This window comes from Diospyros lotus, chromosome 8 (genome assembly GCF_014633365.1).
Source record: "Diospyros lotus cultivar Yz01 chromosome 8, ASM1463336v1, whole genome shotgun sequence".
Taxonomy (NCBI): Eukaryota; Viridiplantae; Streptophyta; class Magnoliopsida; order Ericales; family Ebenaceae; genus Diospyros; species Diospyros lotus.
The window spans coordinates 25,817,249-25,834,743 of record NC_068345.1 but is presented as its reverse complement, the minus strand read 5'-3'; the positions used below and the strand labels follow the sequence as shown (position 1 = coordinate 25,834,743).

The 17,495-nt window shown below is 35.9% G+C and overlaps 1 protein-coding gene across 2 annotated transcripts in view; it reads left to right on the top strand.

The window, feature by feature from the left end:
- Positions 1-13,717, top strand: part of LOC127807558 (putative receptor protein kinase ZmPK1) — a 14,421-nt gene extending 704 nt beyond the window's left edge. The window contains exons 1-3 of one of the 2 annotated variants that reach the window (XM_052345508.1): positions 1-321; positions 11,698-12,360; positions 12,454-13,717. The exon at positions 1-321 is cut by the window's left edge and continues 700 nt beyond it. In XM_052345508.1, coding sequence (XP_052201468.1) covers positions 1-321; positions 11,698-12,360; positions 12,454-13,415 — 1,946 coding nt within the window. In that variant the 3' untranslated portion in view covers positions 13,416-13,717. The remainder of the gene's footprint in view (positions 322-11,697; positions 12,361-12,453) is intronic. The other variant, XM_052345509.1, reaches the window with a different exon arrangement.
- Positions 13,718-17,495: the final 3,778 nt, after the last annotated feature.

Here is a 17,495-nt window from a genome sequence, read left to right as displayed (position 1 = left end):
TCGACAACGATAATTTCCTGAAGCTTCTCTACGATGGACCTGTATTGTCAAGCCTTTACTGGCCGGATCCATGGCTAATCGGTTGGCAAGCTAAAAGGTCCCCCTACGCCTATGGTAGAGAAAGAAATGCAGTGTTCAACACCTCCGGCCATTTCCAGTCGACGGATGGTCTGGAGTTCAGGGCCGCCGACTATGGCGTTGGGGTTCAGAGAAGATTAACCATGGATGTGGATGGCAATGCTCGGCTGTACAGTTTAGATGAGAAAAAAGGAAGATGGACGGTTTCTTGGCAAGCCATGGCCCAGCCATGCAGGGTCCATGGTAAGTACCTTGCTAATTTATTCCAGATTTAACGCGAAAAAGAATGGTAAAAGTAACATGACTATGGATTTTTTTTTTTTTAACTTGGTAACATTCATAAGAAACAGATCAACTAAACTGAGGTCAATTTCAAATATAATTATGTTACTCTAATTAATGTATTGTTTATTTTAAATAAGTGAAGTTGATTAGTTTTGTTTAAGGAATTTTATGGTTTTACTTATTTTGGTTAATTACAAAATTAGAATTTCAACTGATTTTCATCTCCTAAAACTTATTAGATAAGGTTTTCTTTTTTATAAATAGAGGCACTTGCATAAGGTTTGGGACATATAGAATATAATACCCAAAAATTTTGTAAATGAATGTTTTGGTGAAAATATGAAATTTCGTAGAAATAAGATATCAAAATACCTTGAATGAGTAACCGAATCAATTGCAGGGAGTATCCTGGGACTTAGATATATAATAAAAGGAAAATAAAATTGATGAGCATCTGAAGAGTAGATTTATGACGCTTAAAGCAATCAAATGGGGGATAGTTTTTGGTACAATTAAAATATAGGCTGAAAAATCAAATTGTTTGTAAGGGAATTCCAAAAAGTCAACAAAACCCTGAAGGGGCTCTGATTTTATAAAATGATCAACCCTGAAATGGTTTTGGAATGAAACAAAGATCTTGTAAGGGTGTAGGGATGAAATTGTACTTATCGAGTAACTTAGAGCTATCAATCTTGGATTTTAAGTGTCTTGATGATTATTAAGACGATATTTGAGGATTGCACAAAGTCTAAAATGGGATTATGAAGTTAATTGAGGTTAATTGTGAGGGTATGACCTTGGTTAATTATGAGGAGTAATGAGATGGAGGTATTAAGAATGGGGAAAAGTGAAAAGTATGGTAAGTAGTAATGAGGTTAGAATGGAAAAAAGTAAGAGGTATGGTGAGGAGTAATCAGGTGAGGTGTTAGGAATGGAAAAAAGTGAGAGATATGGTTGCGGATTTGAAAAGTTATTCCATTCTACCTTTGGATCACTTTGGAGTCCAAGCCTATAAATAGGGTCATAGGATTATTCTCAAAACCATTCCATTTGAGATCCACTTGAGAGATTGCGGTGAGGGATTTGTGATAGAGAAAGAGGAGAGAAATCTGCAAGAAAATGGGAAGGAATCAGAGGAGACGTGAAGGAGAATGGGCCTCACCGCAGTTTCCAAAGCATTACTGGAGTTTGTGCCAAATAGTTAAAAAAAGAGCGAGAAACCTAGGTCGTTTGTTGTGAAACCGTAACTTTCAAAGGTAAACCTTCAAGGTAAGTGTTCATACTAAAAACTTGTTTTATTGTGAGTGGTTTTACTATCAAACTTGGTATATCGTGAGTGGTTCAACCCTATACTTGATTTGATTTCATACAAATGGTTTAACCTGTGAATGGTAGGTTTCATGTGGGAGGTTCATCCCAAAATGTTTAATACACGTGCATTGAATTTCGTGCATTAAAATACATGCATTAAAATATTAATTTTATATGATGTATGTTGTGTGTTGTGGTATTGGCATGTTTATGTGTTGTTTCATGTGGAAGGTGAGATGTCAACCTAGGATATAGCCCTTGAGGGATAGCACTAGGGATATGTGCCAACGAGTAATGCCCATTTGTGGCGGAGGTTGAGAATGGACACCACCCTAGATAGGTTCAAGTGACAAGGTTGAGAGTGGACACCACTCCAGGTTCCTTTGAGCGATAGTATTATTGCCGAGGTAGACATTGATTCTAGGGATAATGCCGATGTGATCCTCTTATGGCCAAGATTGTGTTATGTTGAGATTCGGAATGCTTTTGAGTGGGAGCGTAAAGCCTGGCATAATAGTGGGGTGATACCCAAGTTCATGCACTAAGATTGTCCCTCTTAAGCAAGATTGTGTTATACCAATGTGTCGATGTGGTTGTGTTGCCTTTAGAGAGACTGTATTTTCCCCGGTTAGGGTTAAGTGCTGTGTGGGATTCTCTTGGACTAGGATATGTCAGAATATGTCTGTTTTATTCATGATTTTGCATATATTCATGAAAATATTTTTGAACCCTCACGTAGATGATTCAACATCTAATTTTGGACTATGTCCCTAGAATATTTAAAAATTCTAGGTAAAAGCAACGGTGCCAAAGGAAAAGAGGTAATCGAGATGTAGTCATTGATTACATTGGAGACCTTTAGCATATATTTTGATTATGTTTGAGGTGTTTAGTTGTGTTTCTAAGGGATTAATCTTTATGTATTTTGTTTTGAAGATGTCATGTCAAACAATGGTACTGTTTCTATATTATGAATAAAGGAATTTCAATTATGTATCATTTGAGATTTTGATCTTGCTTTCGCATTTGTGAAGATTACTTGTCTTAGCTTATTCATTTTAAGTTTGATATGCTAAGAAGGTAGAACAAGATTGTTGGGAATGATTTAGGTTGAGTGTATGTTGAAAAAAAAAAATATTCCCGAAATTTCAAGTTAACGCATGCTTGAGAAAAGCAAGGTGTTACATAGAAAATTATTGAATATCATATATTGTGAGTGTTTTTATCAGAAGAATGGGTATTTAGATTGTGGTTAGAGTGCACTTTTTGTCCTGTGATTATGCACTTCATGACCTGAAAGTTTAAAGAGGCTCGCGACACTACAAGTTTCAAAGGTCCAAAATTTTTGGTAATAACTATGTATTTATCTTCGTGATACTTGACAGATTACATGTATGGTAGTGCGGATAAAATTAAAATTTTTACGTGCATCACACAGTGAAAGCTGTTGAACAAACACCATACACAGTTTGAATATTTAAGTTACATGTTATTTCATCACATGAAATACATTAAATGAAAACCTAAAATCCAATGTTAGGTTGGGGTACAGAAACAAATTATGTATTGAGACCAATTCCACCTAACATCGTGATGGGCCTAAGCTGTCCACACCTAGAGTATTATTCGGTGCCATTTCGATCACCTCTTTCTATGCTAGACCAAGGATTTTGTATCACAAACACTCATGTCTCAATTCACCACGTGACGTTCACGCTCAATTAATTTAACGGAAGCAGAGTAAAAGAAGACAAAAGAAACAAAGAAACAAAGGAGCAAGCGGTAAAAGGCCCATGTAATTCTTCTTCTATTTCACATCCTCAATTCACTGCCTTTTCACCCCACCCTTTGCCAATTTCATGCCACGTGGACAACATTGCCGTTGGCTAAGGTGGTGCACTTTTCATCATGTGATTGTGCACCTGACTTGAAAGTTTGAGAAGTTTCGTGGCATGACAAGTTTTAAAGATCCAAAATTTTTGCTGCTAATTAGGTATTTATCTTTGTGATATTTATGATTTATACATAAAATAAATAACAAATGGTATTAGAGCCACATTTTTAGAAACTCGTGAACTTTTTTTGCCCAAATTTGTTTATTTTCTATGTTTGCTTGGTATTATTTCTAACCATGCTCGAGGCTGTGTTGCCTGCGACCATGTGTGTCACAGCCGGTGGGATTGATTGATTGCGTTGGGTCTTCCTCACCATGGAGGTGGTGTCACCGATGAGCATGGGGCGGCGTGGCCGTGATGATTGGTCCCTGCCATGACCACGTGTCATTTCAAATCAAGCGCCATCTCCTTAGCTTCTCTAATCGAAATTTTTCGATGGTCTCTACGATCTACGACCGACCAGCCATGGCCTTAAGCATCACAATTGTCGTCGATCGATTGGTCTTCAACATTTATGTTGGTTCAAGCTCCTCACCATGGTGGGTGAAGAGGTTCAATAGGCCACACCTCATGGGCCTTATGTCTCAACATTGTTGTCGTGGGCTCGCTATGGTCGTTTTCTTAGTCGTGGGTCGATTCTCGTCATAGTAGTGGCCAACGATGCCATGGCTAATGACCTTTGGTCACTACCATGGCCGAGATCTTGATAATGCCTAGCATGACCAGAGGATATGGGCTTTGACGCCATGGCCACTGTTAATGGAAGCAAATCAGCAGCCAAAGCTCCCGGCGATGAAAGGTGAAGAAAAATGAGGTGGCCAACGATGAAGGAAGATGAAGAGATGACACCATCGACATGATGAAACCGTAAGTTCTTTTTTTTTGGAAAGATGATGGGTTTTGACCCAACAAAGTGTTGGGTCGACCCACTAGGTCGAATCTGGATCGGATTGACCTAATCCATTAAGAGATCCATTGGGTAGATTTGAATCAGTGTCGATCTGTTTATCTGGCTCATTAGCACGCATGAATCTGGATCCATTAATCCGATCCAGATTTGTGACCAAATAACGGATTTCCACTAAAAAAATTAAAAAAATTGAATTACTTTTATCTTGATAGCATATCCAAAATTTTTTAGAATACTAATTTTTTGAAAATTAGTGATGTTATCTTCATCTCCACGACATGTTCTATAGTACACATGCATGGATTAAATACTCTAGGTAAATTTTATGTAAATTTTGTCTTAACCTAGAACACATACTAGGGTGGTATATACACTTTAATTATTTTTTATAATCATGAAAAATTATTATGTGTTTTATTTTTGTCATGATAATTGTTGTAGTTGCAAATATTTATGTTGAAATTGAGCATGTATATAAGATAAATATGATATGGCATATTTTATGTGGATTCCACAACTTATAATTAATTATATAATAGTCAAACATGTGTATATGGATGATGATTGGAAGCATCGATGACCTTTCGATTCCAATACATATGTGACATTATCATATTCTTGATTTGTTTTGCTGCAATTATAATGCTGTGAAATTATATGCTAGCTCATGGATTGTCATGTCCCTTGATCAATTATCATCTCTACAACAACCAATAGTATAGTTGCAGAATTAAATAAGAATGAAAAGTTGTTTGGAGGCAATTATGAGATGTGGCATCGAAAGGTACAATTTATACTAGAAGAAATCAAAGTCATAAAGACTTTGACAAATGTTTTAGTTCAGCTTGATGGTGGGAATACGGCCCAACATCGGAGAGATCTAGAGGCATATAATGATTGGAAAATAAAAAACACCCTAGCTCACATTACGTTGTTGTATTATGCAAGATGACATTCTTGTTAATTTGAGCATCATGAATATACTAGAGATATGTGGAATGCCATAAAAGAAAGATACGACAATACCTCGCTATCAAGCCAAAGGATTCTTACAATCAAATTTGACACTTATAAGATGTGTCCAAATCATAACATGAGAACTTCTTAAGGCGATATCAAATATGATTAGAGAACTCCAATCAGCACGGCATAATCTCACTAATAAGCAGCAAGTTCAAGCTGTTATAAGATCTCTTCCTACTACTTGGGAACATATGAAAATAAATATGATGCATAATGATAACATCAGATCGTTTGATGATATAGCACGTCATTTGGAGTTGGAAGATGAGTTCCTGTAGGCTATTGGAATTTCTAATTAGGCATATGTTGTTGAATCAGGCTCCAAGAAGTCCTTTCACAAAAGAAAGTGGAAAGGAAAAGATACTCAAGGTAAGAAGGCTAAAAAGTCGGACGAGGATAAACCTAAGGCCAACTCATGCCAAAGAGGTAAGCAAGGTGGGAATAAGGACTTCTTGAAAGTAAAATGCTACAATTATGATCAAAAAGGCCATTTTGCTCGGGATTGTGCTGAGGCAAAAAATGTAGTGTTTCATTCCACTCGTGTTGCTTTTGTCTCTAGTTGTGTCATGATGGTTGACTCTTATCCTTTGTGGATTGTAAACTCATTAGCAATCGACCACGTACTTAGTGACCGTGGACCTTTGTGGAATATCATGGGATACTCGAGAAGTTAAGAAGGATATTCGTGGTGAATAATGTAAGAGTCAAAGTCAAGGGCATAGGCACTTGTTAACTCCAACTTCGTGGTGGACAAACTCTAATTATTCATGATGCCTTGTTTGCTCTGGATTTATGACGAAATTTAATTTCTGTTACAGTCCTTCTTATTTTAGGTTTTAGATTGAATTTCTTCGATAGTAGTATGGATTTGTTTTTATAAAACTATTTACTATAGTTCTGCTTTTCTTTCGAATGGATTTGTGGTTATATATGGATCGTGCTTTTAGTATTTATAATTAAGCTTACTCTTTTGTTATATCTCATGAAAATATGGATGTAAATGTGAATGTTTGGCATACTAGGCTAGGTCATATTGGGCAAAAAAGAATAAATAGGCTAGCTCAAGAAGGCCTTTTAGGCCCACTCGCTAAAATTGACTTACCCACATGTGAACATTGCCTAGCTAGTAAAATAACTAGAAAACCATTTGAAAAAGGCAACATAGTTGATTTTCCATTACAGCTCATCCACTCTGACATCTATAGTCCAATGAGTGTGAGGGCGAGGCATGGGTTATGGACATGTTCATTTGATTTATCACAAATCTAAAGCATGGAATGCTTTAAACAATACACCAATTTGGTGGAAAATCAAATAAAAAAAATGTTCAAAACTTTAAGAACGGATCGTGGGTGTGAGTATCTATCCGACCTCTTTAAAGAGTTTTGTGATGAAAAGAGGATTGGGAGGTAATTAACTCTCCCATATACTCCATAATAAAATGGTGTTGCTAAAAGAAGGAATAAAACCCTTTTGGAAATGGTTAGGTTCATGATGGTGCAAGAAAATCTGCAAATTTCGTATTAGGGAGATGCCCTGTTGATTGTTGCTACATACTTAATCAAGTGCCCTCCAAATCAGTGAACAATACTCTTTATGAGTTATGGTGAAGAAGAAAGCCTGGCCTAACGAATCTAAGACCTTGGGGGTCAGCAACATTTGTTCATAACCCTTCTCACAATTTTGGAAAATTAGGACCGAGGGGTAAAAAATGTATCTTTGTGAGACACTCAAAACACTTCAAAGGATATTTATTCATTGGAGAAAATGAAGATGAGAGTATTACTGAAATTGAATCATGACATGCTACATTCTTGGAAATTGATTTTCCCAAAAGAGTTGAGGTCGATAAGGATTCCCAATTGTACTAGTTAGGAGATCTTGAACCAAGTGTGCCTCAAATTGGATCTAATGAGGAGTATAAGAAGACATCAACTCTTGATCCAAGTGGGAGTAACACACATGAGTTAATTCCTCAGAAAGAGTAGTTGGAAAAGCATTCCTCGTTATTGTTTTGAGATTTAAGGGGAAGCTTTTATGGTAGCTCCTCACGACCTTGATGAGCTTAACAACTTTGAACAGGTTATGAAATCCCTGAATAAAAAAAAAAATGGATGAGTGAAATGGAAGATGAAATGGAGTCTATGAAATCAAACCATGTCTAGCACTTAGTTGATCTTCCACCTAACCGTAAGACTATTGGCAATAAATAGGTCTTAAGGATCAAATGGAAGGTGCATGGGATAATAGACAGATTTTGACCTCGTCTTGTTACAAAAGGCTAGATGCAACAAGAAGGTATAGACTATGAAGAAACATTATCTCCTATTATGAGGATGGCGTCTATAAGTTTAATTATATCCATCGTAGCACATATGGACCTTGAATTATATCAAATAGATGTAAATATTGCTTTCCTTTATGTAGAACTAGAGGAGGAAATCTACATGGATCAACTTGAAGGTTTCGTTAAAAATGGATAAGAAACAAAGGTTTGCAAATTAAAAAAAAAAACTACCCATGTCCTTAAGTAGTCTTCTTGGCAGTGGTATATATGATTTCATCAAGCAATTGTTGCTAATGGGTTTGTAATGATTCAACAAGATCATTGTGTTTATGTTAAAAGATTTCTTTTTTATTTTAATCTTATATATGGATGATATCTTATTGGCTGGAAATAACAAAGAGTTTGTTTTAACTATTAAAAGTTGGTTGGGTTCCAATTTTGAGATGAAGGATATGGGTGAGCTTGCTTATATTCTTGGAGTTAAAATCCATAGGGATCGTTCAAGAAAACTTCTAGCAATGTCTCAAGAATCTTACATTGAAAAAATTCTTGATCGCTTCAATATGGACAGATGTAAACCCATGAACACTCTAATAGCTAAGAGACAAACTTTAAGCCTAAAAATGTGTCCCTTGACTCCAACAGAGAAAACTCACATGAAAAAAACGCTACTCAAGTGCCATTGGAAGTTTCATGTATGCCGTGATGTTCGCTTGACTGGATATTTGTTATGTGGTCGAATTGGTAAGTAAATACCAATCAAATCCAGGAGCTAAGCATTGGAATGCAGTCAAAAGGATTCTTACATACCTGAAAGGAATTGCAGACTATTGCCTCTGTTACCAAGGTAGACATATGCATTTAATTGGCTACATAGATGCTGACTGGGGTGGAGACTTGGATGAACACGAATCAACTTCAGGATGTACGTTTTTTCTCTATCGACGTGTTATATCCTAGAGTAGTAAGAAATAGACATGCATAGCTCTGTTAACAATGGAAGTTGAATTCGTTGCATGTTCAGTTGTAGTACAAGAAGCAGTGTTGTTAAAGAGATTTCTAATTGACCTCGGAGTCACTCCTAACATTGTAAGACCTGTTACACTCCACTGCGATAGCCAAGCTTCGATTGCATATTCAAAAGATCTGAAATATCATAGCAAGTCTAAACACATTAAAACAGAGTATAACTTTGTGAGAGACATTATAACGCAAAAGGAAGTGGTGTTACAATATATCTCTACACATAGGATGGTTGTTAATCCTCTTACAAAGCCTATCACTAGAGATTCCTATAGATATCATGCTAGATCTTTAGGTTTACATAGATAGTAATTCATTTCTTTATTGCATATGTGACTCTTCATTTATTTAATAAATTGAAATATTGTCTAAATTTTTTCTATTGTGTTTGGAGTAAAAGAATCAAAGCTAGCATAAGTATTTTAATCAAACAAGGATTAGTTCCCTCATACAAATGATCACCTCTATCACTTAGTAGTGAATAGAGATAAGACAATATTTTTGGAGCAAGTATACTAGAGTATACCATACACATAAATGTTGTTGATGCCTTGGATAGTTACTAAGATGAGGTTATGTTTGTAATGGTCGAACATGATAATTCCATAATCATGTAAGTCTGGTATGAGCCGGATCTAGCACATAATGGGAGGTGCGATTGAAAAGAGATATGTATGGTGATAGGAGTGACATACGCCCCTTAGTGGGAGGAAATCACCATAACATGTAATTTACACTACATGTGTTTATGAGTACGACTAATAAGGGAAGTGAGTACAAAATGAGACATCCCTCATTCTCACTGTGTGAGTCCATTGAGACATTTTTTGTGAATGTCTTATATTATGCCATTTGAAATTTTTAACTATATTATAAAATAATGGGTCAGTAAATGCTACTTTGGTATGTTTCGTATAGTAGTGGATAGATTCAACTCATGGAACATTTTTGGGAGAGCAATTGATCCAAATTGGATTAATATGAGTACAAGAAGAAGACTTAACTATTTTCATGAATGTAGGTGTTCTTTGGCTAGACAATTGTAATATCTTTATGATATTTGAACAATCATAAATATGTATATATGAAGTAATAATTTCTCATTGTTGGAATGAGATAATGTTAAGTTGGGGCACACGAAATATTTCATTAGATTGGAGCCGAGGACTCTTAGATGAATATTTTTCTCTTATTTTTCCTTAATTATATCTTGCAAGTCGCATGCCCATTAATTTATCGTATGAAACTCTACTCTCATAAGAGATGTTATACTCATACTTTGGGTATTGGTTGACCCAAAGTGGGAGATGTAGATAAATATAATAATTGATAATGGTCAATTAATATTCAAAAGTAATCAAGATGAGTCAATCTGATCAGAAATAAAATAAGATGAGATAAGTTCTCATTTTAAAATAAAATTATCTCTAAGTGAGATAATTTGATCCTTAAATGAAATTATTTTTAAGTGAGATAATTACGGAATTAGAATTCCAGTTGATCTTCATCTCCTAAAATTTATCAAATAAGGTTTTCTCCTCTCTAAATAGAGGTCCTTACATAAAGTTTGAGATATAAAAAATTACAGAGCATCATATATTGTGAGTGTTCTTATCAGAAGAGTGGGTATTTGGATTGTGGCTAGAGTACACTTTCTATCTTGTGATTGTGCACCTAACCTAAAAGTTTGAGAGGCACACCACAAATTTCAAAGATACAAAATTTTCACTACTAACCAAGTATATATCTTTGTGATATTTACTATTCATACATAAAATATTTATCCTTAACTAACAGTTTTGTTTATGGAATTTTATGTTTTTCCTTATTTCTGTTGTTGACATGTGTGTTTGGGGATTAATGGTAAAATATTATTGGACGCCTGTTGTTCCTGTCCTAATTAAGGAAGCAACTCCCTTTTGACAACTCTCAAATTAAAAGATCTTGGGGAAAGTTATCCAAGTTGCCATATCAATAATGGTCTTTCGGGTTATTTCTTTACTTTTAACTAGTTTGTGGCCTTCTAGTGGAAAATACTTACAGTACATATGAGCCAATTCATAGATCCGACGGCTAGACATACGTCATATTAATTGGAAATTCTATATTGGGTCAAAATATAAAAATAAATAATAAACTAAGACTTGATCAAATCCAAAATTATTGGATGAAATGGCGCAATCTTTTGGGAGTCATTTCCTCACCCTTAGCGAGGTATTGTCTATGGTGGAGTTCGCCTGATTGCTTCTTTCGCCCAAGTTTTGGCTCTTGATCATTGTTGATACTATTGTCTTCGAAAATACTATTTGTAAACCTAGTTTTGATATTTCAGTGGCACTTGGGTAACTTATGTGACTAGACTCAACATTAATGTGTCGTACATTCATTTTTTTGCAGTGAGTAACCCAAGCACGGATTAATTACTTGAGTATCGCATGAAATATTAAAGCCCTATGTCTAAATAATATTTTCGTATTTAACCCTTCGAAATAGCTCAACTGGTTAACTGCGCATGTAGGGAGACTTGGTTATAGCAAGGTCATAGCTTCAATTAAAAATGTCAGCTGTTTTATACCATAGGGCCATGAGCTCCATTTTCGAATGACAATTGACTTTATTCATTTAGTGTGGCCGCGCAGCAAGCGGACCGTGATTTAATGGGTAGGTGAGACATTCTTGCGAAAGGTGATCGAGAAGGCGGGGACCCCTTGATTTCAAGTATAAAAAAATAAAAAATAATATTTTCGTATTATTTATCTTTTATGTTAATTTGTAGCCACATCCCATAATCTTGTGTTGCCACCTTGATAGCTGTTCTTCGTTTGAGTCTAGTCCCCCTCTGTTCATAACTCGCTAACTATACTCTAATAATTTTCTTCCAACAGGCATTTGCGGACCCAACTCATTTTGTACTCACTTCCCCCATGAGAAATCCGAAGCTAAAGCAAGGAGATGCACTTGCTTACCAGGCTACAACGTCATAGATCCTTCCGATTGGTCTCTTGGATGCAAACCAAATTTCATCACTCTCTCCTGCAAGGATGGCGAGACCGATTTCATCCAGCTTCCTAATACCGATTTCTACGGCTACGATCTCAACTCCTATAGCAACTACACGCTGGAGATGTGTGTGAATGAATGCTTGAAGCACTGCGATTGTGTTGGATTCCAATTCGAATATATTTCTTCCCAGGTTTACTTGGACTGTTATCCCAAGAAACTGCTTGTCAACGGATATCGTTTACCACTTGCTGCGAATCATCGACTCTTTGTAAGATTGCCGAAAGACTTACTGTCTTCCGATACAGAGCCCTATAAGAGATTGCCGGAAGCCTCACTGTCTTTCAATATAAAACCCCTTCGGAATCTCAGCTTGGATTGTTCACATCCAGTTAGCTTGCTGCTCGATAGAAGTTACTACAAGAAACCAAAACAAAATGCCAAATTGAAGTTCATGGTTTCTTTTGCCTTCGCAGTTGCAGGGTTTGAGATTGTTTGTATCTGTGTCGTGGGGTGCTTCATATACATAACCCAACGTGATAGATCAGGTCCTTACTCTTAACAATTAATTAATTCATTTAAGCTAAAAGTTTAGAGAAAGAGAATTCTGTTTTTGATGTTCTTGCTTTTATTCTCAACAGGTGTGGCTAGACAACGTCTCCTTATCCTCAACACCGGATTTCGAAAATTCACGTACAATGAGCTGAAGAAAGCGTCCAGAAATTTCTCGCACGAGATTGGAAGAGGTGGCAGCGGCATTATCTATAAGGGGGTGTTGCAAGATGGCCGAGTTGCCGCGATCAAGCTGCTGATCAATGAAGCTAATTACCATGGAAAGGAAGAATTTATGGTAGAGTTAACCACCATCGGGAGTCTTAACCACATGAACCTGATAGAGATGTGGGGATATTGCGTGGAAGGAAAGCACAGACTTCTGGTCTACGAGTATATGGAACATGGGTCCTTGGCAGAAACCCTGTCTTCTTCCCAAACACTTAATTCACATCAGAGATTTGATATTGCAGTTGGAACTGCTAAGGGCTTGGCTTATCTCCACGAAGAATGCTTGGAATGGGTTCTGCACTGCGACGTGAAGCCTCAGAACATACTGTTGGATGGTGATTACCAGCCAAAAGTGGCAGACTTCGGCCTCTCCAAGCTGTTAAACCGAGCCGGTGGCAATAGCAATTCAAGCTTCTCGAGGATTCGAGGAACAAGAGGTTATATGGCTCCCGAGTGGATTTTAAATCTCCACATCACCTCTAAAGTCGATGTTTATAGCTATGGCATGGTTGTGCTGGAGATGGTCACGGGGAAGACCCCAATGATTGGTCATCACACCGGCTTTAGCAACGACGGGGAGATGATGGAGGTCAGAGGGCTGGTTAATTGGGTCAGAGAGAAGATTAGTGAAAATGGTCGTAGAAAGGGCTCGGATTCACTTGAAAAGATTGTAGACCCAAAGTTACAGGGTGAATTTGATGTAGCCAAGATGGAAGTATTGGTTGATGTTGCTTTACGGTGCGTGGAGGAAGACAGAGATGCAAGACCCACCATGAGCCAAGTAATAGAGATGCTTCTCCGACATGAAAATGATCGTTAACGCAATGATCTATCTGTTGGAGATGGCCATACATGAAGCAAGTGAAGAAGCTTAATTCCATATCAGGCAGTCCTAATGATTTTTTGTTATTTCCCAGTACGGTAATGAATTATTTCTAATATGATTGTATTAGCAATATATTGTTGTTGGATGTAAGAAAAAAATGTGAGACTATATAGATTTTAGGAACAGAGAGATGTGTATTTCCTTATTTATGATTGATCTAAGTGTTGTAAATTTTCTATAATCGAACAACTGACAAAACTAAATCCGCATGACCTATAATCTCAAAATGATCTACTTTTAATAGAATAATGTGTAATTTCTAGTTTTGTACAGATTTTATTACCTTACTTGCAACTACCTGATGTTCCTTTCTAAGACTAGACAATATTTGTCAAGAACACTCACTACATATACAATATTAGGTCAGGTATAGATCTCTGCATGCATTAAACTACTCGTTACAGTACTGCTATAAGAAATTCTTTTATTTTCAGCTTTCTTGAGATCAGTCATAGAGCATTGTTACTTGCTGTGCTTATCTCCCTCAACAATAGGAGCTATTTCAATTTGTAATTCTTTATGTTGAACCTATTTAACACTCGGTCAATATAAATAGATAAGAGATAAAACCAATAATTTTTCCGTTTTTAATCTCTGTTGATCTAATAGTTTAGAACAAAACTTGTTTCACTAAAATCTTTCATGTCAAAATTTTTCAATAGCATATTCTTTACATCATGTAGTAATCCCAAATCACTAAAAACCAATAAAATATTATCAACATATAAAGCCAAGAAGATAACACTGCTCCAATTGACCTTGAGATATATATGTTATTGTCTAACTACAACAATTAAATTTATTTATCTTAGGATTAGACAAAGTAGAGTTTTTCACCACGACCAAGGGGTCTAGGGCATCACCAACGAGGCCAAGGCACATCTAGATTGTGTGGGAGTCAAGGCTCAATGAGGTCCAAGCCCAAAGGGGCTTTTAGGGTGAGATGCCCAAAAAGGGCTTTGGGTAACAGGCAATGAGGAGCCCTAAAGTTCTTTGGTAGTCAGGTCTTCCAGAGCTGGGGATGAACAATTTGGGACTTCGCCTACAAGCACAACAAATGTCAGAAAGTCATGCAAGCTCTTTGATGCCTAAGTCATACACAAGCCTGAGAAATATGTCCCAAGTAATATATACGAAAATACAACACGTGTTTAGATGCTTGTGTTCAGACCCCGAAGAGGGATGTAAATTATTTCACTATTTCTGGATAAGATCTAAGCGAGACAGAGTGTTGGGTCAAAGGTGCAAGAACACATAGTGACAAAGGGTGATTGAGCCAGGCTCCTTCTCTCCCCGAAAAGATCCTCAATCCTTCGAAGAACTTCCTATTTATAGGCAAAATTGCGGGAGCCATAGATGATCCGAATAGCTTTTCCAAAAGGGTACCATCAAAAGGCTTGGAAGGCCTAGAGAAGACTTCAAGGTGAACTACCTCGATGGCTATCTTTGGGTAGCCCTGAAGAGGAATCAGGCCACCAGATGGCTTGGTCCAAGAGACCTCGAAGGGCATCCAAAGACTTAGCAGAAAACAAAGCAAGCCGATCCCGAAGATCAATCGAGGTCTGGGAGGTTACTGCCCCAGAGACTCTCTAGGGGGAAAGATGATTCAAAATTGCTTGAGAGTTGGGAAAATTTAGGAAAATTATAAGGCACCCCATGACAATATATAAAAATCAATTGTATTTTCCATAAACCTAAAAGATGAAACAATTTCATGAACTCCAAATACCATTGTTTGGAAGTCTACTTTAAACTATAAATGATTTTCTTAAGTTGACAAACCATAGGTTTCTTCACCATTTATCTCAAAATCTTTAAGTTGTTGCCACTACTAGGGGGAGGGTTTTTCTCAACAAGTGAACATTATATTAAGAAAAGGCACAAAAATCACCTACAGGACAGACATTAAGAAATTAAGCTTCTCAACAATAAATGAAAACTGCCGATAAATGCCATCGTCCAAACTTGGGGTATGCTGACAGTTGCAACTATTGGGTTGGCACAATGAATGGCACCACACACCCAAGAAATGGGGGGGCTGAATTGGGTGTTTAATAATTTAAAAAATTTTAGGAGATTTTGAAAGATAATTATGAAATACAACCAAAAGAAACATCAAAATATATTAAAGACACAAGCGATTTAAAGTGGTTCATCTCAAACTCAACCTACTCCATTATCTTAGCTCCCCATTAAGGATTTCAAAATCAATCCACTAAAACTCCTACTTAACCAAATAAGCCCTCTAGCATAAACCTCTATCAGAGACAACCTGTTACTTATACATAAGTAAGCCTTCTAACTCACAAATTAGGAAATACAAAAAAGATATACAAAGAGATAATCTGAGAGTAGACACTCTCAGTTACACAATGATCACTCAAAGATTACAAACAAGGCTTAAATAAAATGATACAAATGAAGAACAAAGCCTTTTTGAGAAAAATGAAAACACAAGTACAATTGAGAGGTAAAAATACAAATGTAAGCTCAAATGATTTTATTCTTGCTCATTAGTCTTCTCTAGAGTTTTTTAAGGTGTATTTATAGGCTTCTCCAAAGTTTGAAACAAACTAGCTGTTATTTAGCCGTTGGAGCCAACAAAACTAATTGTTAAAGTTATCTGCAACAAAAACAGTCAACTAGAACAATGGATTGATCGACTGGTTAGTGCAAATTCAAAAGAAACAGTCGACAGGAGAAGCAAAAACGGTTGATAAGACAGAAAACAGTCGATTGAAAATGATACAGTAGTTGTCAATCACACTTGGCTGAGAGTTTTCATAAAACAGTCGATACTTTAAGAGAAAACAATTGACCATTTTTCAAGAACAGTCGACCATTTTTCAAAAATGGTAGACCATATTTCAAAAACGGTTAACATGCTGACCTTCAAAATTAAAATATGGAATTAAGATTCAAATGAAATATAGTCAATTTTGATATATCAAACATAAAGAATTCTTTTGACAATAAAAACTTGTTTTCCAAACCAAATGCCATCAAGAGATTTGAGAATGAAATTTTTGATATTGGTTGAAATTGAATTTCATGATGGTGCACATAAAACTTAAAACATAATTTAGGTGCACCAAGAACAAAAATTTTCAACATAAAAATAATATTATTTTTTATCATCAAAATCAAAGCATCAAAGACAAAACAATAGCAACTACTAATATTGATCTAGTATTGCTAGCAGTTACAAACCGTCAAGAATGGCGCCTTTCCCAAGGAAATATTCAAGTATTTTCTTGGCAGTTATAATTACCTTCACAAATGAGAAGATGAAAAAAATAAAAATTTAAAAAATTAAATATGCAATAAAATCAGAAAACAAATCATTTCATCTTGGATTATAACATATCTATGTAAAACTAGATTTTAAAGGCATTCAAAAATAAGAATAAAAATAATGATAAAATGAAACACATAATTGGAAGTAATTTATTTTCTTTTTTTGTGTGTTTGCTAAAAAGGTAGGAATAAACTTGGACCAAAACAAATAAACTAGCAATTAACTAATAGAGATAGGAATAGAACAACTATGTAGGATATAGAATAACTAAAGGGAAATTTGAGCACAACAATCAAATTTAGTCCTATATTTGACAATTTTCTAATTTAATCTATTGCTGACAAGTCGTTGCAAAATTAGAAAAACTAGAAACATTAAGATTAAGTAGAAATCGAGCGAAAATACTCCTCTAATTTTCAAGTTTTGACATTTAGAAAATGAGCAAATAAAATAATCAACATCTAGATTGTGTCATTAATATTGTATAGTTGATACATTTTTTTTTTTCCATCGCACTTAAAATCATTCAAATTAGAACTATCCATTTTTACTAGAGTAAGACATAACTATAAGTAGTAGCAAGAAAATAGAATATTGCCCCCAAGGCATAAGTCAAGTGGTTGGATAAATAATATGTCAGTGTCAGTCTGGTAAATCGTGAGTTCGATCCTCGCCCTACACAGTGAAGTAAAGTCTCACACATGCAATTTATTTTT